At 56.6% G+C, this 19,878-nt stretch overlaps 1 protein-coding gene across 1 annotated transcript in view; it reads left to right on the top strand.

Annotated features, from left to right (window-relative positions):
* The window catches only part of Igf2r (insulin like growth factor 2 receptor), an 86,128-nt gene extending 70,712 nt beyond the window's left edge, over positions 1–15,416 (top strand). Inside the window, exons 37-48 of the mRNA XM_070010807.1 lie at positions 273–434; positions 1,464–1,671; positions 1,987–2,133; positions 2,865–3,099; positions 3,824–3,960; positions 5,945–6,059; positions 6,867–7,013; positions 7,607–7,794; positions 9,506–9,692; positions 11,886–12,038; positions 13,200–13,269; positions 13,776–15,416. Of these exons, the coding sequence (XP_069866908.1) occupies positions 273–434; positions 1,464–1,671; positions 1,987–2,133; positions 2,865–3,099; positions 3,824–3,960; positions 5,945–6,059; positions 6,867–7,013; positions 7,607–7,794; positions 9,506–9,692; positions 11,886–12,038; positions 13,200–13,269; positions 13,776–14,180 (2,154 nt within the window). The 3' untranslated portion in view covers positions 14,181–15,416. The remainder of the gene's footprint in view (positions 1–272; positions 435–1,463; positions 1,672–1,986; positions 2,134–2,864; positions 3,100–3,823; positions 3,961–5,944; positions 6,060–6,866; positions 7,014–7,606; positions 7,795–9,505; positions 9,693–11,885; positions 12,039–13,199; positions 13,270–13,775) is intronic.
* Positions 15,417–19,878: the final 4,462 nt, after the last annotated feature.

Below are 19,878 nucleotides of genomic sequence, written 5' to 3'. Positions count from 1 at the left end.
ACACAGGCCCAGCTTCTCCACTGAGGGAACTTGACTTGTGAGCTTTTTTGCCTGAGCTGGCTGCCACTGCCATCTTGAACTACTTCAGTCTCGCATATAGCTAGGTGGGAACCACTGGGCCCGGCTTGCTGTTTGTTTTTAGATAGTGTCGCACTGTATAACCTAAGCTGATCTCCACTTCCCGAGTGCTGGGATTATAGGTGTGCATCACCAACTCCAGCTCACATTGTGTGTGTGTTTTTTTTTTAAGATGCCCGTGTTTTTCCACACAGGGAACTCCTAAGCTGATAAGGACCAGTGAGTGTGACTTTGTGTTTGAATGGGAGACTCCGATCGTCTGTCCGGATGAAGTCAAGGTGGATGGCTGCTCCCTCACGGATGAGCAGCTGCTCTACAGCTTCAACTTGTCAAGCCTCTCCAAGAGCACGTTCAAGGTAAGGCCACCCCCTGGCCTCGGTCCTTCACAGAGCCTCCCAGAGACCTTCAGAAGGTCTACTGATGGCATGGAGGGAGCGGGCTCTACTGGCATCCGGCTTCCCGGGGCAGGGAGATTTCTGGATTATGGCTGAGCATAGCCAATCCTGTGGATCCAAGAAGTTCAGTACTTGGGGCTTTTAGAGAATCAGATGATGGATGAGGTAGGAAGTGAAATGGTGTCACAGAGAACAGGCAGGGCAGGTTGGGGACCTGCGTGGGGCCACAAACCTGTGGCTGTGGGGCCAGCTGTAGTTAGTGCAGCCAGCATAAGTCCACAGAAAATTCCTTTCTTGCCAGACTGGTTTTAAGATAAAGAGGCCAGACTGATGAGTGGAGGGTGTTAGGGGATAGCCCCCAGTTTCAGCCAAGGCACAGTCCTCTGTGGACTGGTGGCTGTGAGTGAGGTGTGGGCATTGGAGCCTGCGTGCCTGGGATCTCAACCGTGCAGTCATTGGTTAACACGTGCAGACTACGTAGGCCACCAGATCCTGTGCCTGCCTGTACGTGAGACGGGGTATGTGGCCACCTGTACTAACCGTGCTCACGGGAAGTGTGCCAGCTCCGGGGTAGGGCCTTCCCTGCCCCAGCACAGGGCCCTCTCCCACGTGTACAGCAGCTGTGAACCTGGAAAAGCCAGAAGTAGGAAAGAAAGCAAGGTGCGTGTTTCTGTGTAGATCGTCTGCTTGGCTGGTGACTCAGCCTCACGGAGCCTGCCTCCTCCCCCGGGTGAGGAAACGTGGGCTTCAGGGAGGTGGGCTGAGCCTGAAGACTCCTGGCAGCCCCTTCCTGCCAGAGCCTTACTGGAGCCCCTCTGGACAGGAGGGAGCAGGAGGTTGGTCCAGGGGCCAGGACATGGGGAGAAGGCAGGTGAGCTGACGTGCAGATCTGCATTGATGAAGCCACTGAACTCCGTCAGGCGTGGCTCTCTGCTGTCCTGGAGCCCCCGGTGCGGCTCTGTTGACAGTCCCTGTGTGCTGTTTGTGCAGGTGACCCGAGACTCCCGCACGTACAGCGTGGGGGTGTGCGCCGCAGCGGCTGGCCCCGAACAAGGCGGCTGCAAGGACGGTGGAGTGTGTCTGCTGTCTGGGAGCAAGGGCGCGTCCTTTGGACGGCTGGCGTCGATGCAGCTGGATTACAGGCACCAGGACGAAGCTGTCATTCTGAGCTATGTGAACGGTGATGCTTGCCCTCCAGGTAACTCTTCACAGTAGGGCAAAAATGAAATTCCTGGTCAACACCAAGTTAGACTTAGCAGCAGGACAGAGTGGAGGAAGGCAGCTTCCAATCTCTGGTGCCAAAGCCTTGGCCGTGGACGTAGCCGCTGCCTCCTTCCCTTCCTGGTGTGAGTGCCATGCACTGACACACGCTGCATTGCCGTGGGTTGGTGGAGGCTGAGATTTGGCAGGTGCATCCTGGTTGTCACATGGCTCCTTAGTGCTCCCTGTCAGGTGCCCTCCTGTGGTGAAGCCTAGTATGGCACAGCAGATGTCTACTAACCTCCCATTCCAGAAACGGACGAAGGTGAGCCCTGCGTCTTCCCCTTCATATTCAACAAGAAGAGCTACGAGGAGTGTGTCCTGGAGAGTCGGGCGAAGCTCTGGTGCAGCACCACTGCAAACTATGACCGGGACCTGGAGTGGGGCTTCTGCAGGCCCAGTGAGTGTGGAGCCCTGGGGCCTGGGGCGGCGGACGCTGGCCCCGTGTGGGTCAGTCAAAGCAGTGGCTTTCCTCCCTGGCTTCCCACCAAGAAGTGTCCCAGCCGTCAGTGGGGCCCGTGAGTGGCGATGTGCGCGCCTTGGTAGAGCACGTGCCGGGTGGCTGGCGAGGCCCGCTCATTGGCGGAACTGAGCCTGAACACCGCTTGCCCTGAACCCTGAATCCCAGCGGCTCAGATTCATGCCCAGCAAGATTGCTACCTGTGCTGGGCTCCAGGGTGGTTTCAGGAGAGCAAGGGGCACATTCGTTCCCATCCTGCCACGTGGTAGGCCTGCGGGGAGGGGTGGCTCAGTGCACCGGGCTGTCCTTGGAGACCATGGAGGGCGCGATGGGGCGGTGGGGAGCCTGGACAGAGTGGGGTTTGAAGGTGCAGACGATTTCTCTGGTGGCACGTTACTCCTAGCTCATCGGGTAATGACAGGTTTTTCACCGTCTCCATTTCTGGTTAGCGTTAGCACACATCAGATGCCGCCAGCCTCTGCGAGCTGTGCTCGTGCGGTTGGGTCTCGGGCAAGTGTGTTTGGAGTGACGCTTGACAGGAGTGAGACGTGGCCAGGGCGGGCCTGGGCAGCGGCTGGTGAAGCTGACTGGCCCCGAGCGAGGGGAGGATCCGAGGAGGGGCGCGCTCGGGCGCCAGCTGGGCCTTACCGTCTCCACACTGCCGCTCCCAGCCAACAGCCACCGGACGTCCGCCATCATATTCAAATGTGATGAGAACGAGGATGTTGGGAGGCCCCAGGTGTTGAGTGAAGTCCGCGGGTGTGAGGTGACATTCGAGTGGAGGACGAAGGTGGTCTGTCCCCCGAAGAAGATGGAGTGCAAGTTCGTCCACCAGCACAAAACCTATGACTTGCGGCTGCTCTCCTCGCTCACGGGGTCCTGGTACTTCGTTCACGAAGGAGCCTCGTGAGTACCTTGCTGCAGCGTTGGGGGGCAGGTGGAAGCTTCGGGTGCCCTTGCCAAGGCTGGAGTGCCAGGCGCCCCGAGCCTGCGGTGGCTCCCATGGACATGGTGCTCCCGGGCCACAGTCCGAAGCGTCACGGTTGTTCTGGGGAGCCCTGGCATCGTGGGTGCGTGTGTGTGGGACTGTGAGTAGAGACAGAGCCCTTAGGGACAGAGAAGCTGGCCGGCTGAATAGGATCAGGCTTGGTTAGAAGTGCGCAGGATCACACATTGCTGGCCTGCGTCCACTGTGTGGAATTTCTCTGGTAAGACCTCAGGCTTGGCCTGTGGGGGCCGTGCCTGTGCAGCAGAGCGAGCCTGCCACCTGTTCCTCGGCTGTGTGGGCTTCAGTCAGAGCAGGGGGGGAGCTGGACAGCTTCTGAGTTACCTATGCCTCCAGCCGCTACCTATCCTAGCTCTGTAGCCTTTTCCTGACCACACTCAGTGCCAGGCCTTCCACAGAGGTAGGCATCTCCCTGCCTCCCTCCCTTCCTCCCTCTCTCCCTCCCTCCTTCCGCATGAGTCAGCTCCACCAGCGCCCGTCCGCAGCGCCGACCACTCCTTGGGCCCTTCCCCATGGAAAGGCCGTTCCCAGTACATGGAAGGACGGGATGGAGCGCGTGGCTATTGCAGGTGTCTCGGGACAGATGTCACTCACCCTCCTCACCATCCCCCGTGTTGTCTGCAGGTACTTCATCAATTTGTGCCAGAAAGTTTACAAAGGGCCCCTGGGCTGCTCCGAGAGAGCCAGCATTTGCAAGAAGAGCGCCTCTGGCCAAGTCCAGGTCCTGGGACTGGTGCACACACAAAAACTGGACGTTGTGGGTAAGACCTGGGGTCCCACGGTGTGGTTCAGGCGGGTGTCTGGATTGGACGAGGAGGCCGCCCTGCCTGTGGCGGGGTGGGCCTGGGCTGCAGCCCACAACTTCTACTTCCTATCGGTGACTGCCTGCTGGGCATTTCAGTCTGGACTCATGAAAATAACGTCACTTACTGGTAGCAGAGACTGCCAGTCTGGGTGTTCACGGTTCCTCTGAAGTTTCTAGCTGTAGGTCAAGCATCTATATCTACCTCTAACTCTAAATCTATCATGTAAATCTACCATTTATACAGCTGTTTAGGTAAGCCGGGCAGTTGCCTAGTCCTTGATAAAGATAATTGTGCTACATATTTTTCTGTCCGGGACCAGGATTTGAACTCCGGGCTTTGCACTTGCTTGATTTGCTTGGTTTACTTGCTGGTACTTTATCACTTGAGTCACACCTTCATTCCTGCTGTTTTGCTGGTTAATTTGGAATGGCGTCTTGGAGATTTTTCTACTTGGGCTGTCTTTGAACCATGATCCTCAGATCTCAGCCTCCAGAGTAGGATTATAGGCATGAGGCACTGGTGCCTGAATTAGGTATTTTTAATGATTTGGGAAAACATGAAGAAGAAAAACAGCATTTACATTCTCCCATCAGACCCCGAGGTCTGCTGATGACAGCGTGAGAGAGAGCGAGCATGAGTGGGCCTGAGAGACGTCGGTGGGAAGTGAGTCCTGAGGAAAGGCGGAGGCAGCCGAGCCCAGGGCCTGCAGCTGGGGCATGGAGGGAGGGCTACCTACTGCAGGCAGGGCCGGGCCCAGCAGGCCCTCCTCCTGGGGAGTCTCTCTGTGGCTGCTGTCCTGACCGCGTGTCTCAAGGCTGAGCCTGCGTCAGGTTTCCAACCTGCTGTTTGGGACGCTTGCCTCGGCAAGGGCTGTACCCCGAGTCTCATCTCCAGCCCAACATGGGGTGTTTGGGGGAAATGCCACAGGTCGCACGGCTCTGTGGGTGGTGGAGGAGCTCACAGGGAGGGCCGGTGGGGCGTGGGTGGTGGTGTGCCTTGGATAGTGGGGGTGGGGGGCACGTGTCTCTGGGACTAGACTTTGGATTGCTTGATCCCATTTTGTGGATGCTGAAATTCTTTTTTAAAAACAGGAAATGTCTCTCAAAATACTACACAGAAATAATTGAAGGAGACTTCATCTCCAGCTGCTTTGGGTTTGAGGCAGGGTTGAGAACCAGACGTCCGCGCGCTCGCTTCCCTTGCAGCCCCTGCTCCCGCGGCCTGTGTCCGGAGCACACCCGCGGCGATGCCAGCACGCACGCACGCACGCACGCACGCACGCACGCACGCCTGCCTGCCGGCCGCCTTCTCACCCGGGAGCCTGCAGCCTGGGAGCTGCCTGAGCTGCCGGCCGTCTCCCAGCAGTGGATAGGTTGACACCCGGTCACCACCGTCCCTGGGGTTCTTGCTGTTTAGTTCATAGAAGCAAAAGGGTTTCCCTTTTTTGACATGCCACATTCAGAAGGCAGAGAACGCCCCGAAAGCAGCAGGAGGTCTCTGTGTCTCCTCATGTGATCCTCTAACCTGTTGTTATTCAGAGGCTCAGCGGCTGACAGGAGCTGTCAGCAGACCACCTAGAAGGATGCCTGAGTTTTAGGAGGTTGGATCCCTAATGGTAGCCGACCTTAAATGAAGTCTTACATTGCCCACATTTCCCTTACACTTCACGACTTGCAAATCGCACAGTTTGGATACTTTTGTAGGTGAGGTGAAGGAGATCGGGCACTCAGCTCCTGAGTCATGCAGCTCAGTGGCTTGGGCCGAGCCGGTTGTGCTGTGGCCGAGGCTGTGGTGGTGCTGACAGCAGCCCTTTGATCCCTTAGAGAGCTGAACAGCAGTGGTGTCTGGTGGTGGCCTGGCCCTAGAAGCCCGACTCCTGCCGCTGAGGCTTTTATAAAGCACTGGAAATAACCGCGCTTCCACCGTGCGTGTGTTTCAGATGACAAAGTCATCGTTACCTATTCCAAAGGCTACGCGTGCGGTGAGAACAAGACTGCATCCTCTGTCATAGAGCTGACCTGTGCCAAGACGGTGGGCAGGCCTGCGTTCAAGAGGTGAGGCGCTGCGCAGACACTGTCGGCCTCTGTGGTGTCACCTGGGCATGCAAGGAGAGGATATTTGGGTTTGAGACTTAGGGCCTGGGGACTGAAGCCGCTGAGGTCCTGTCACCTACCCAAAGGACTTTGGGGTGCAGGCTGAAATACAGCTACTAGACCAGTGAACTCCAGCCTCCCTTGTCATTGAAAATACACTTTCTGAACTGGCTTAGCATCGTCCGCAGCGGCCGTGCAGGGTTTAAGTGGCCACTGTCTTTGAATGTTGTCTCTGTGGAACTCAGGACATGTGTTGAGGCAGGCCACCTTCCCTGCCAGGCCTGTCCCCTGGAATGTTCTCCAGGAGCACTGTGTGCCAGGGGCAGCCTGGCCAGCAGGGGGCGGATGCGAGCTGTGTGTGGTAATAAACCATTCCTTCTGGAAGCTGGACTTGAGAAAGGGGAATCCCAGAAATTGTCTTTCAATTTATGAGTCTCCGTCTTAAATCACAAATCGTAAGCCTCTAGGAGTAAATTTTCCCAGCTTTAAACGTTGCCCTGTTTCTAAATGCCAAAATATTTTATACTGCATTCCGACCTCCTTGGCACTGGGACTGTGCTGGTCATCTTGGGGGAATAGAGACCGCTCCTAGCTCAGAGCCCAAGCGCAGCAGGCCTTCTGCAGGCCCTTGGGGGCTGATGGGGCCTTGGGATCCGGCTGGCCTGGCCTGGCCTGAGAGCCAGCGGGTGTGTTCCAGGCGGGGCACGTGTGTGTGTCCTGCTGTCCCTCCATGTCTGGCTGAGAGGTGACGGACCGTGGTTCTCCTAGATTTGACATCGACAGCTGCACCTACTACTTCCGCTGGGACTCGCGGGCCGCCTGCGCCGTGCGGCCTCAGGAGGTGCACATGGTGAACGGGACCCTCACCAACCCTGTGAACGGCAAGAGCTTCAGCCTCGGGGACATCTATTTTAAGTAAGTGAAACACTTTCCAATAACCCACATTTCTCCCTGTCCGGGAGGTTTGGGAGATGTGTAGGCCTGTGTGCTTTAGTTACACTTGCCTGAGTAGCCATCATATTGTGCTTAAACCAAAGAAAGTATGACTCGGTTATTGAGATTTAACAACTAAAAGTGTTGAATGCTGGGCGTGTAAAAATAGCATTCTTCATCCCCTGCGTTTCTCAAGGCGCTCTGCAGAGCAGCCGATGCTCTGAGAGCCAGTCAGGCAGGTGGCTCCTGGCTTGGCTGCGTTGTGGCGGTCGTGACCTTCTGCCCTGTCCTGAGAGTTACCTTGGAGTCGGGTGGCGGGGCGTGTGGCTGAGTGGGAGGCAAGGGGCTGCGTGGTTCTGGGGACAGCAGCTCCAGCATTTGGGAAAGGTGTGTTTGTGCCCGAAGGCCGAGGGGCATGGTGATGGCTGGGCTGCATGGAGGTTGGTTCCCTGGCGTGGCTGGAGCTGCAGAAGCACTTCCCCAGCTCGGGGATGCCGCAGAAAAGTGCAGGGCCTTGGAGCTCTGTTCGAGTGACACCCAGAACCTCCAGATCACTGTGCTGCTCTGCTTTTCAGGCTGTTCAGTGCCTCTGGTGACATGAGAACCAATGGTGACAACTACCTGTACGAAATCCAGCTGTCCTCCATCACCAGCTCCACGAACCCAGCGTGCTCCGGAGCCAACATCTGCCAAGTGAAGCCCAGTGACCAGCACTTCAGCAGGAAAGTGGGCATGGCCGACAGGACGAAGTACTACGTGCAAGGTAACGCAGCGGGCGGAGCGTCCCCCCGGTAGGACACTAACCTGTCCCCCACCAGCTCCCTTCCGCCGCAGCCTCCCATCAGTTGATCAGTTGTAAAGGAAACCTAGGACCCGTGTGCAGTGTGCCGACACATACCTCGCTGCAGCCCGCTGAGCCGGTGTCAGACCTCAGCAGCTCAGTGGGAGCGTCTCACAGGGCGGCGCGGAGCTGCCCTGCCGGGGTGGGGGGCTTCAGACAGGGGACACCCAGGAGTTCTGCGCGAGATACGGATGAACTTTGGAGCTTCAAGTGACAGCAGAGAAGGATAAGAGGCCGTCTGTTAAGGATTAGAGGAACAGGAGAAGCGATGGAGGGCCTGCATGTGCACGGAAGGCTTCCCGCTGGTCCTTGTGATCATATCCTGCAAGGCAGCTCAGGAGCGTTTGCTTTAAACAACTCCACTCACTGTGTGCTCTTTAAGAGTTTAAAATTTGGGCAGGGTGGGGGCGGCAAAGTGCTAGAACAAGTCCACACTCTCAGCACCCTGCTCCTGAGCTGGTGGGCCTTCATGAGCACTTGGGCGTGTGTGTTCCTTGTGCCAGGGCCCGGGGCCGTGCCCCGAGGGGACATTCTGTTGCCAGGAACCCCATGTCGTGCAAAATGCCTCTTCTGTCTTCTGCTTGTGGTCCTGCCTGTGTATGGCTCCACCACCCAATTCCTCAGGGACTCTAGGTCATCCTGGGACCCGGCCGCATGTTCAGGGTGCGCTCCACGCACTAGCATGCCAGGGCCCGCCCACCATCCTCCTAACCCCGCCCATCCCCCCTCCCCCAGAAGCCACCTTTTACATACCTGCTCACAGAAGCTGTGTTCAAGCCCCATGGCATAGTGCGTATCTGTAGGGCATTCTAGAATCCCCAGCATCCACAAGATGCACATGTCCACACTGGTGTGTGTGTGTGTGTGTGTGTGTGTGTGTGTGTGTGTGTGTGTGTGTGTGTGTGTGTGTGTGTGTGTGTGTGTGTGTGTGTGTGTGTGTGTGTGTGTGTTCATTTTGGGCAACTCAGGCCATTTCACGTAGCTCGTTTCACCCACACCGTGAAGCACACCTGTGCTTCCTGCTGAGCCACCCATGGAGTTAGGAAGGAGCAGTCCACCCGCACGCTTCATGTCTCTTACCGCTGGCAGGGGCCAGGGTTTGTGTAACCTCACAGAACTCACTGGAAGCCATTGTGTATATGGCGATGATGGGCAGGACCCAGATCACCGTCACCCGCACCAAGACCCTCAGAGCGCTGGGTCTAGGAGGGGTTGAACGCAGAGCTGCCGGTGGTCTCCACCGTGGAGCCTGAATGTGTGGGGGTCGGTCCCACGGCCGTGAGCGATGCTGTGCATGCAGTGTTGCCATCCAGCGTGCCCCTGCACCTCCGCTCCCGAGTTTCTGTTGGGCTCCCATGTGCAGATGACGGTTAGTTGCTCATACGATTGATCTCAGTCTTCAGGTAGAATGATGGCAGCTGGCCAAATCATGGGACAGAGTAGCCAAGGACAGAGGCTAGGCCTCTTAGGTTGATGTTAAATTCTTCCCCTGAACTTGGGACAAAGGCTCCCCCTGTGTGAGGGGAGTGGCTTCTAAGCTGTGAAGGTGGCAGTGCACATCTTCCCATCTCTGTGCAGTCTGAACAGTTGGTGGTAATGGGAGTGTGGGTGCTGTCCCTCTTCCTGCCGACAGATGGCGACCTGGACGTCGTGTTTGCCTCTTCCTCCAAGTGTGGGAAAGATAAGACCAAGTCTGTCTCTTCCACCATCTTCTTCCACTGCGACCCTCTGGTGAAGGACGGCATCCCGGAGTTCAGCCACGAGACCGCTGACTGCCAGTACCTCTTCTCCTGGTACACTGCAGCCGTGTGTCCTCTCGGGTGAGTCCAGCCAGCTGGGCAGTGGGCACTCTGTGTGTGTAAAACATTCAAACTTTACACAGGAAAAGTAAAAGGATCACGAGGTCTCTCCTGGCCAGCCCCTGCCCCGGTGGTTCTCAGCAAGCTGCTGTTTGTGTAGTTGGTCTTATGGCTGCCACCCTCCCCCCCTATAGTGCTGGCGTGCGTCCAAGGTGTGCACCGTGTCCAGCTGGAGAGGCCTGGCGCGGTCCTTAAAAAACCCTCACAAAAACCTCCCAGTGAACATGGAAACAAACCTGTCCCAGTTGAGCGTTAAGGAGAGATTTCAGTCACTGCCAACATCTTGGTTAAGCTTTGTTAGAAACCAGAAAGACGGACAACTAATCTGTGCCCAGAATTCTAGCCTACAGAAACTGTAAGGATTGGTTTTAATTACTAATTTGGAAAGGACAGTTTGTTTAATGGCAAGAAATAACAAAAAAAAATACCGTTGTGGGGCTGGAAAGGTGGCTCAGTGGTAGAGCGCTTGCTTTGCATGCATGAGGCCCTGGGTTCAATTCCTCAGCACCACATAAGTAGAAAAAGCCGGAAGTGGCGCTGTGGCTCAAGTGGTAGAGCGCTGGCCTTGAGCTAAAGAGCTGAGGGACAGCGCCCAGGCCCAGAGTTCAGGTCCCATTACTGACAAAAAAAGAAAAAAGAAAAGAAAGAAAAAAAGGAAACCACCGTCGTAATGTTTCCTGCATGTTCACCTCTGTAAGGCACAGGAAGTCCATAAGGAAACCACCGATTAAACGTGGGGAGATTATGGGTTACTGTTGTTTACTTTGTTATTGTAAAGATCATGTGCAGAGGGATTATAATTACATGAGGCAGGTAATGAGTATGTTCCTTTTGTACTGTGTCTTCCCTTCCCTTCCTCCCTCTGCACCGCTGTGTCTCCCGTCTGTTGGGGGGCAGGGCTGTGTGCACCCCCTTTGTCTCCCTCCCGCCCACTGGGGTTAGTGCTGTGTGCGCCTCCTCCCCGCACGGCCAGCGGAGCACAGCTGCACTTCAGTTAGAATAAAGTATTTTCTGTTGAATGGATGGGAAACTTACTCTGCAGAGCCAGCTTTGAAGAAGCTGGATTGAAAGAACCTGTGGAGAACTCGGTCTCGGCTCTGGCACCTGGGGTGTCCATCCGTCTTCCTGAGAATTGTGTCTGAATCTCCACATGCGGGTGCCAGATACACGAGATGCATGAGGCAGCTGTCAGGGCCAGGAGCAAGCACTCGCGTGAAATGTAGAAACACTTAGAAACCACAACATGCTTCTGTAACCCGTGGTTTAAAGCAGAAACCAGAGTTGGAAACTAAAGCGTGCTTAGAACTCAGCGGTGATGACGGTGGCTGGGCACGCCAGCATGCCCGAGGGCTGGCGTCAGCTGCTGCACGGGTCTGCGCGGCAGCTAGCTATTACAGCTTGCCCTAGAACCCAGCGTATTGGAAACTGCACATTCTAAATGCACGGCAGGCCTCCTCTGTCCCTTCCTTCCTTGCATGTGTGTGGCTAGTGGGGTCGTGTTTCATACCCTTCTCCGGGCTGCCTGCCTGGGGGACAGCTCCGTGTGTCATCCTGTGCCGGCCGGAGTCACGGGCCAGGAAGGTTGCACGGATCTTTGATGGACAGTAGCTTCTAAGCAGAAGGAAGCTCGTCTTGACCGTGTCTACTTTCATGTTGCCCGTACCTCCTGCCGTGCAGGTGTGCTGCTTTTGCCTGCACGTCTGGAGGTGGTGGGTGCACTGGCAGGGTGTCCCTTCAGGGTGTCCCAGGCAGGCCGGGCTTGGGGTAGAAGGCTCCTTGGGGTCTGCTCAGCCCTGCCTTGTCCATGCTAGACTGGAGCCCTAGCCTCATTGACCTACTAAGAAAGCAAACCCCCCACCGCAGAGAGCGCTGGGTGGATCCCAAGGCAGAGCTGCACCGGGGGAGGTGAGGGTGAGCCCTGTCCGCCCTCCCGCCTGCCTGCCTGCCTGCTCGCCTGCCTGCCTGCCTGCCTGCCTGCCTGCCTGCCTGCCTTTGTCCACTTCCAGCCGGTGACATTGTACTGTGCCCGAAGCACTGCTTTCTGTCTGCTGGGCGAGTGAGATGTGACCATGCTGGGGAAGGCCAGGAGTCCGGGGCACTGCCGTGGCCACTGCCCCATGCAGTGACCGCTGCCTTTCTTCCATGTCTTCCTAGGGTGGGCTTTGACAGCGAGAGTGCTGGACTGGACAGGCCGGAGTACAAGGGGCTCTCAGAGCGGAGCCAGGCCGTGGGAGCCATCCTCAGCCTGCTCCTGGCGGCCCTAACGGGCTGCCTGCTGGCCCTGCTGCTTCACAAGAAGGAAAGAAGGTAAGGAGGGCCCCAGGGGTACAGTTCCCAACCAGGTCCCGGGCCCAGGCTGCGTCGTGGAGTTTGAGCTTGAGCCCAATAACAGCAAATAGCTTAAAGGTCTTCACTCAGTGCTCTCTGTGCCAGCAGGCTCCACAGCTTTTAAAGGTCGTGACCAGTGCTGGTGGCTCACACCTTTAATCCTAGCTCCGCAGAAAGCTGAGATCTGAGGGTTACAGGTCAAATTCAGCCCATGTAAGAAAGTCCATGAGACGATGTCTCAAGTGGCAGAGTATTAGTCTTGGACACAAACGCTCAGGGACAGTGCCCGTGCCCTGAGTTCAAGCCTTAGGACTAGCATATGTGCATGTGTGTGCGCGTGCATGCACATGTACACACACACATACTGCTTTCTAAATGTCTGTTACCAGGACGCAGTGTATGATTTTCAGAGGAATGCTAATGTGTGACGCGGCATCTCATGTGGATGCGCCGTGAGCTCCCTGGCTCTGCCTGCAGGTGTCTAGGACGCTGGCTTCATGCGTCCTAAGATTCGTGGGGTTTCCTACATTGTTCACAGGCAGACTTACTGCTGGGAGGCTGCCCCTCCCCTCCCTCACCACGTAAGCGGGCGCCGGTAAGCCCTTGCTGCCTGTCACATGTGAAGCTGGCTTATTGGCTGCCGTTACTGGGCGAAGACCGCTGTCGTGTGACTGCCCACAGATTGCCCGACACGCGTCGTGAGGCCTTGGGAAGGTGGTCAGCTACGGACTGGGTGTCCACACACACACAGGATTAGGGGAGAAGGTTGGCCGAGGAGAGGATGTCGACGCCCCGTTCTGGCAGCACGTGTAGCTCCTCCGCAGCCTTGGGCAGAAGGGAAGGGAGGAGCTCCCGTCCCGGGCACACCAAAACTCTGAGAGAAGGCAGAGGATTTGCGTCCTCTCCCCTCATGCCATGACAGAAACATGGCTTCGTAGCCGCTGGAACAGCCACGCGTCCTTCAGGTGGAGGAGTGTAGCTCTGGAACAGCCGTGTGTCCCTCGGGTGGAGGAATGTCTGGCATCGCAGCCCTTGTGACTGGCCGTCCTGAGTGGCCCATCCTTGGCTGTGGCTGCCCAGGATGGGGCTCTTGACTGCTGCTACTGCTTCCCCAGAGTAACCACCATCCCCTCCTTACAGGGAAACTGTGATAAATAAGCTGATGAACTGCTGCCGAAGAAGCTCTAGCGTGTCCTACAAATACTCAAAGGTACTGACTGAGCCCGGGGGCGGCGCCTCCCTGCCCAGCTGCCCGCCGGGCACCCAGCGCTGCTGCCCTCTTGCTCACACCTCCTCGTGGTCTTGTCATCGTACTTTGGCTAGCTCTGATGAGATTATCTGCACTCAGCATTGAAGCCCTCCAGAAGGGGTCTTGCCTGGGTCAGAGGACATAAACATGTTGCGGCTCTCGACACACACTGTCAGATTGCCCAAGTGCACTGTGACTTGAGCCCTTCCCGTTGTGTGACTCTTCTTGCACACTGAAGTCCCCTTCCCTGTTCCATAGCCACCCTTTCCCCTTTCCCTACCACCCAGGCAACCTGCCCTCGCTACAAGCAGGCCTGGAGGGGTCCTGGGAGCAGAGCCTGGGATGGACTGGGGGCTGTGGCCCAGGCTGGCAGGGAAGGCCCCTGACGTGGGGCGGTGGGGCAGGGAAGGTGGCCAGGGAGTGGAGCAGGCCTCTCCAGAGCTCACTGTCTCCGCTGCTCCCTGCAGGTGAACAAGGAAGAGGAGACGGATGAGAACGAGACGGAGTGGCTGATGGAGGAGATCCAGCTGCCGGCTCCCGGGCTGGGGAGGGAAGGGCAGGAGAACGGGCACATCACCACCAAGTCTGTGAAGGCCGAGGCGCTCACGTCCCTGCACGGGGACGACCAGGACAGCGAGGACGAGGTCCTGACCATCCCAGAGGTGAAAGTTCACTCGGGCAGAGAAAGCTCCCAGCCCAGGAGAAACCCACCACGCAAGGCCCTGCGGGAAAGGGAGGACGATCGGGTGGGGCTGGTCCACAGCGAGAGGGCCAGGAAAGGGAAGCCCAGGCCTGGACAGCAGAAGACGGCGGGCTCGTCCAAGCTGGTCTCCTTCCACGACGACAGCGACGAGGATCTCCTACACATCTAACCCGGGTGCCTACAGGAGAGCGCGAGCCGAGCGACAGCCAAGCACCTCCAACCAAATAAGACTTCAGCTCGATGATGCTTCTAGAATTTTGCCTTTAACAAAAACTGCTTCAAAAGGGAAGAGTTTTTGTGCGCGGGGGTGGGGGGGTGGAGGCGAGCAGGCGCCGCTCCTTCGAGATTGTTTACATCGTTGGAACGCGGCCTGCTCGAATTGGCCAAAGGGCGGTGCCTCGTGCCCAGGGTTTGCCCGAGTCCTCGTCTACAACCTCGCTGCTGCGCACTCGTGACAGTGCCAGGCCTGTGCATCTCAGAACAGAGGGCTGTGTTTGAAAAACCCTTGCTGCTTTAGACCCTCTAGGGTGTTTGACCATTTATATGTTAGCATTTTAAGTCTCTCCCCCTATTTATTGACTTTGACAATTACTCAGGTTTGCGAAGAAAAAAAAACCCCGCCAGTTTGTGGTGGCAGAGGCACAGCGCCGGGGCCGGGGAGGGGGCCGGGGCCGGGGCCGGGGCCGGGGCCGGGGCCGGGGCCGGGGCCGGGGCTCGTGGGACTGGAGCCGGTCCAGGTTGGCAAACTGCTTAACGTTTCCAGGCCCGGCGGGCTTGTCTGCTCCCGGCCTCCGGCAGGGAGAACCGGCTTCGGTTGTCTCTCTGCTGGCACCTGCAGTCCAGGCGGCCGCATTGCCTTTCTCCGGCTGGGGAATTTGAACAGCCCACCCAAAGATGAGATTCCTTGGTGCGCGGGAGTGGAATTGGGTGTCAGAAGAAATGACTGCTTTCTAGGTTTGGGCTGTAGGTCTCGTTGGTTCAGGTTCTCATCATACCACCTTTACTGTGCTTATTTTTTTAAGAAAAAAAAAAAAACAGTGTTTATCAACCATTTGACCTATAAGAAGCCTTAATTTGCACAGTGTGCGACTTACAGAGATTGTAAGATGCAGGGTGGGGGACGGAGGGCAGGCCCGGCTTCTTCCTCTGGCTGTGCACTCCCTTCTCCAAGTGTTCAGTGAGTGACCGTCGTCGCGTTGTAGAATTGTACATAGGCGCAGTGGTATTCCCATACTGAAAAGCAAACTCCCGGCAGAGTTCTTTGGTTTGTGCCTGATTTGGCTGGTTTATTTGATTTCCACATAAGTGTATTTTTTAAGATTGATTTTTTCTCTTCATTTTTTTTCCAATCAACTTTACTGTAATATAAAGTATTCGACAGTTTCAATAAAAGATAAATTATTAATTGGTTTTGTTTTTCTCCTCCCCGTTGGGATTGTAAAAACTTGCTGTGCTCGTGGCTTGGCTTTTCTTTCTGTTCGACTTTCAAAAAAGTTTAGATTCAGTGTCCTGTTTGACCCGTACTTCAAACAGCGGCTCAGTTTTTTCTCTGCTTTGCAGTTGTAGGGGTTCCCCCTTGATACCGGGGCGCCTGCCTTCAGCTCTGGAGCGAACTCTCCACTCTCCACACGGACCCCAGGGATCTCCTCTTCAGCGGCACAGCCCCCGACGTGGCCTCCAGGGATAGGATACAGGATCTTTGTATGATGCAGTGCAGTGTAATGTGCAGTGTATAATGTGCAGCATAGCCTCCCAGTCTGCCTTTCACACAACGAATTAGCAGTGGAGAGCTACCTTCGTGTTGATGGGAAAGCAGACCGTTCCTGTAATAGTTCACATTGTCTAAAGTTCCCGCTACCTGTGGTCCACAGATATTACATAGAAAATTCCATGAATCAAGCTTAAATTATATGCCATTCTGAGTAGGTGGAATCTCCTGTGTGACGTGCGACCGGCGCGTCCTCCGTGTGCCCCCCTCCCGCTCATCACTAGGATGCCGTGCTGGTGCCTGTGTCCCCTTACTTACCTAGTGGCTTCAGAGCAGAAGAGTAGTGAAGCTGGTGATTCCCATAGGACAAAGAAGCCAGGAAGGACTGGTGTAGGTGACTGGGTGAAAGTTCTTGACACAAGGAAAGCAAAAGCCTATGTGGAGGAGGAGGGAATTGGTGGTAAGTTGCCTCTCAATCTGTTCGTCAGTTTTGTATTACTGTGGCTAGGTCAGTGCGGGGAGAAGCCGTGACGCGCGTACTTGCGTGGGGACACTTCCCAGGACATGCTGATAGTGGAGCGGCTCCTGTGTGGACGCTATTGAAATGCCTGTTATATTGCAAGTTAATGGATGCCTCGTCTTGGTTCCTTGAAGGATTTTGTGAGAATCTCCTGGGGTTTTACAAAGGTGTATGCGATGACTGAAGTTTTGGGCTCTGTGCCATCTCCCTGTCGCTGAAGGCCGCCGGGAGCCCTTTTTACAGGGGGGCGTCTGCAGGGACCTGCTGCCCTGGCTAGCCGTCAGAGGGGCTGAGGACGGAGCAGTGCCACAGGTGTGTGGATGTGGTTGCTCCAACTCGGCCTCCACCCAGAGCCTCTGAGAAATGCAGAGAAACCACCTCTGTCAGGCATGATAGGAGTACAACCTCCACGTGTAGTTTGCCTCTAGGGACACGTGGTGAGGCGTAGATGGCTCGCCACTGGAACTCTTCGGAAGCATTTGAAGCCCCCCGCTTCTCCAAAATGGGTGTGGCACAGGAAGCACAACCAGAGGCCCAGCTATTAGAAAAGGTTAGGCCACCGGGGCCGGCGTGTGCGGCAGGAAGGCGTCTCCATTCCAGAAGCCCCTTTCTCAGCTTCAGAGGAGCCCTGGGGCTCCCGAGGGACACCCACTCCACGTCCTGCTTCTCTGCCCCAGCGTTGACTTCCAGCCATCCTGCGCTGCAGTCAGCGCCTGATGAACACTTTTGAAATGATTCTTTCTGCCGAAGCCAAAGGAAGACAAAGTCACCAGAGCGAGCCGGTGAGAGGAGGCCAGGGCTGGGGCTGCCCAGGCCAGCCCCGGGCGGGTCCCGAGGCACCATGCGAGAGCTGTGTGGTGACAGCGACGCAGCCCTCAGTGGGGGTCCTGGGGAGGGCTGGATCTGTCCCCAGGGCAGTGGGGGCCGTAGCTGTGCCATCGCTGACAGGCTCCGGCTGGAAGGATCTTCCCCAGAGACAGGGAAAGCGGAGGTCAGGCCGCCTCTTATTTGGCAACCAAATAGAACTGATCCCATTGCTTCAGTACTCCCAGTGTAGAGTGGTTTCACTGCTGTCATCCCAGGGTGAGTCAGCCCAGCCCAGAGGAGACAGCCTTGGGGTTCTGTAGCTTGCCCGGTCAGCCTGGCCTCTGCTCTTGCCCCTGTATCTGGTTCCATCCCATCTCTTCGCTGGCCCTGGGGCATAGCAAGGCCTGGTCAGCTGTGCTAGACCAGGGGAAGTTCCCCTTGGGTTCATATCTAGTGGATGTTTGGTGTGTTGAGGTGATCTACACAATGTTTCAGAAGCTCAAGTCTCAGTTGACTCACTGAAATTTGACCTAAAGTCAGACACGGGTCAGGTGACCTGCCATCTTAGTTTGTTCTGTGCTGCTGTAACAAAATACCAGAGACTGGGAATTGTACAGAGAGAAGAGATTCCTTTTGGTTCATGGCTCTAGAGGCTGGGAATCCAAGGCCATGATGCCGATGAGAAAGTGTGCTATTTCTATTCAGAAACAAAAGGGCCAGTTAGTGGGCACACGTGGAAGGTAGAAGGTACGGGGCGGGGGGGGGGGGGAGGGAAATTCTGGATGATTTATAACAACTTGTTATGTAACTGGCCCATGCTGGTGCTAACGGCCTTAACCCCTTCATGACAGTGGAGCCCCTGGGCCACAAATGCTTCTTAAAACCTCTCCCACATCTCAACTTCCTTATACTGGCAATTCAAGTTCAACATGAAGTTGGCAGAGCACATTGTAGATCTTGCCTCCTCCTGGTCTTGGGTCGTCGATCTGTAAGGTGGGGTTTCTCAGCTCGGGAGTCATGTGTTCAACAAGGCCCTTGTTCTGTGACCCTGCATGTTCAGTTCTGGGAGGGCGGGGGTTCCCAGTTCCCAGTCCCCAGTCACTTCTATACCAGTTGCCCTGCATCTCGGCACAGGTCTCCACAGACTGGAGCTGTGCACTTAGGAGCGGCTGGGGAGGAGTAAGGTGCCTCTGTACCTGGGCCAAACAGTAGAAAGAAGGCCGGAGGCGCCCGTGTGAGTGGCCAGGACAGCTGCTGTCCTGAGTGGAATAAATGAGCAGCTGCGTCAGGCTGGGGGAGGCTCACCTGCTGCCCCAGCTGTGTGTGAAGCAAGAACTTTGCCCCCAGACACTGCTTCCCGGGCGTTTGCAGCACCTGTTTCTGGGGAAAGTGGCATTTGGAGGCGCTGCAGAAAGGACTCAGCCTTCCTTCGGAGCTCTCCCTCCTTCCAGCCGTGCCCAGGCTGAGCGCTGTTGCAGAAGGAAGCTCGTGGGAAGGGAGATTTCATGCCCCTGGGTGGGACATGGTGGTGGCCGTGGCAGCTAGTTGGACCGGAATTCTGGACTGCTGGTGCCAGCCTGCGTTCTACAGTGCAGAGGAGAGCTGCAGAAACAAGGGGCTTGGCCCTGGAATGCCCATCCCCTGTGCCGTGGCCCTCCCAGGGCTGAAATGGGACAGGGCAGGCTGCTTTCAGCCTGGCAGGATTTGATGGCTCCTGCGATTCTAGCCCAAGCCCCTGGGCATTTCATGTGTGCAGATGTGGCCGGGCCTGGCTTTCCGGGAGCGGGTGGCCTGCAGGGCAGCTAGCTGGGTGTTAGGTAGGTCTTGGGAAATGTGACTTTGCTGGAGATCGCTGGGCATCTCTCCCTGTACTGTGGCAGACTGGTTGCCCAACCTCATGAGCCCATGCACCCAAGTCAGGTGCACTGGTTGACCAGGATGGGACGTTTCCGGGGTCGAGGCCAAATCCGAGACCTGGCCCCTGTCTCTGCCTGCGGCGAGCAGACTCATGCTCTGCATTTCCTGGGCTCGGGTGGTCTGGGGTGGGCCTGAGAGCCGACGAAGCTACCTCTGTCCCCAGAGCCCAGGGCTGGGCTGCTGCAGCTGTGTGACCCTCTTTTCACAAATGTGTTGGTGCAAAGCCCCTCAGCTGTGTGGACTGCAGCCCGGCCGGGGTCCAGTAAGACCCTGCTGAAGTTCTAGTGCTCCCGGACTCGAACCCGGACTCCCCTGAACAGAGCTGGCAGGCTTCTGTCCCGGCAGTTGTGGGTCCCGGGGCCTCAGTGTCTTACCCGTCTGCACCCTCTGCTCCCACTGGGTGGAACTCCTCCCAGGGCCTGTGCTTCAGCAAGGCAACCGGAGAGAGTTGTGGAGAGCAGGGGTTTCTGTGTTCTGGGACATAACCACCAAGGGGGCTCCACACACTTGCCGTTCCATTGAGCTGATTACATCTGTGCACCATACAGGGCGCAAACACCAGGAGGCGGGGGGGGGAGGGGGGCACCACAGGGTCTGCTGAGCTCTGAGACCCCTGTCCGCTGCTGTCTCTGCGCTGCTGACAGTGCCTGTACAGGTCTGTGAGACTGTCCCATTCCTGTTCCATTCCTGTAATCCAAGCTCCTCAGGAGACAGATCTGAGGAGCCTGGTTTGAAGCCATCTGGGACAGGCAAGTCCATGAGGTTCTTCTGTCGAATGAACCACCAAAAAGCCAAAAATAGAGCTGTACCTCAAGTGGCAGAGTACCAACCTTGAGCAAAAAAAGCTAAGGCCCTGAGTACACACACACACACACACACACACACACACACACACACACACACACACACACACAC

The sequence above is a fragment of the Dipodomys merriami genome, unplaced genomic scaffold (genome assembly GCF_024711535.1).
Source record: "Dipodomys merriami isolate MVZ:Mamm:240054 unplaced genomic scaffold, mDipMer1.0.p SCAF_8, whole genome shotgun sequence".
In the NCBI taxonomy this organism is placed as follows: Eukaryota; Metazoa; Chordata; class Mammalia; order Rodentia; family Heteromyidae; genus Dipodomys; species Dipodomys merriami.
The sequence above is the reverse complement of the archived record's forward strand: the minus strand, read 5'-3'. Positions and strand labels throughout refer to the sequence as shown.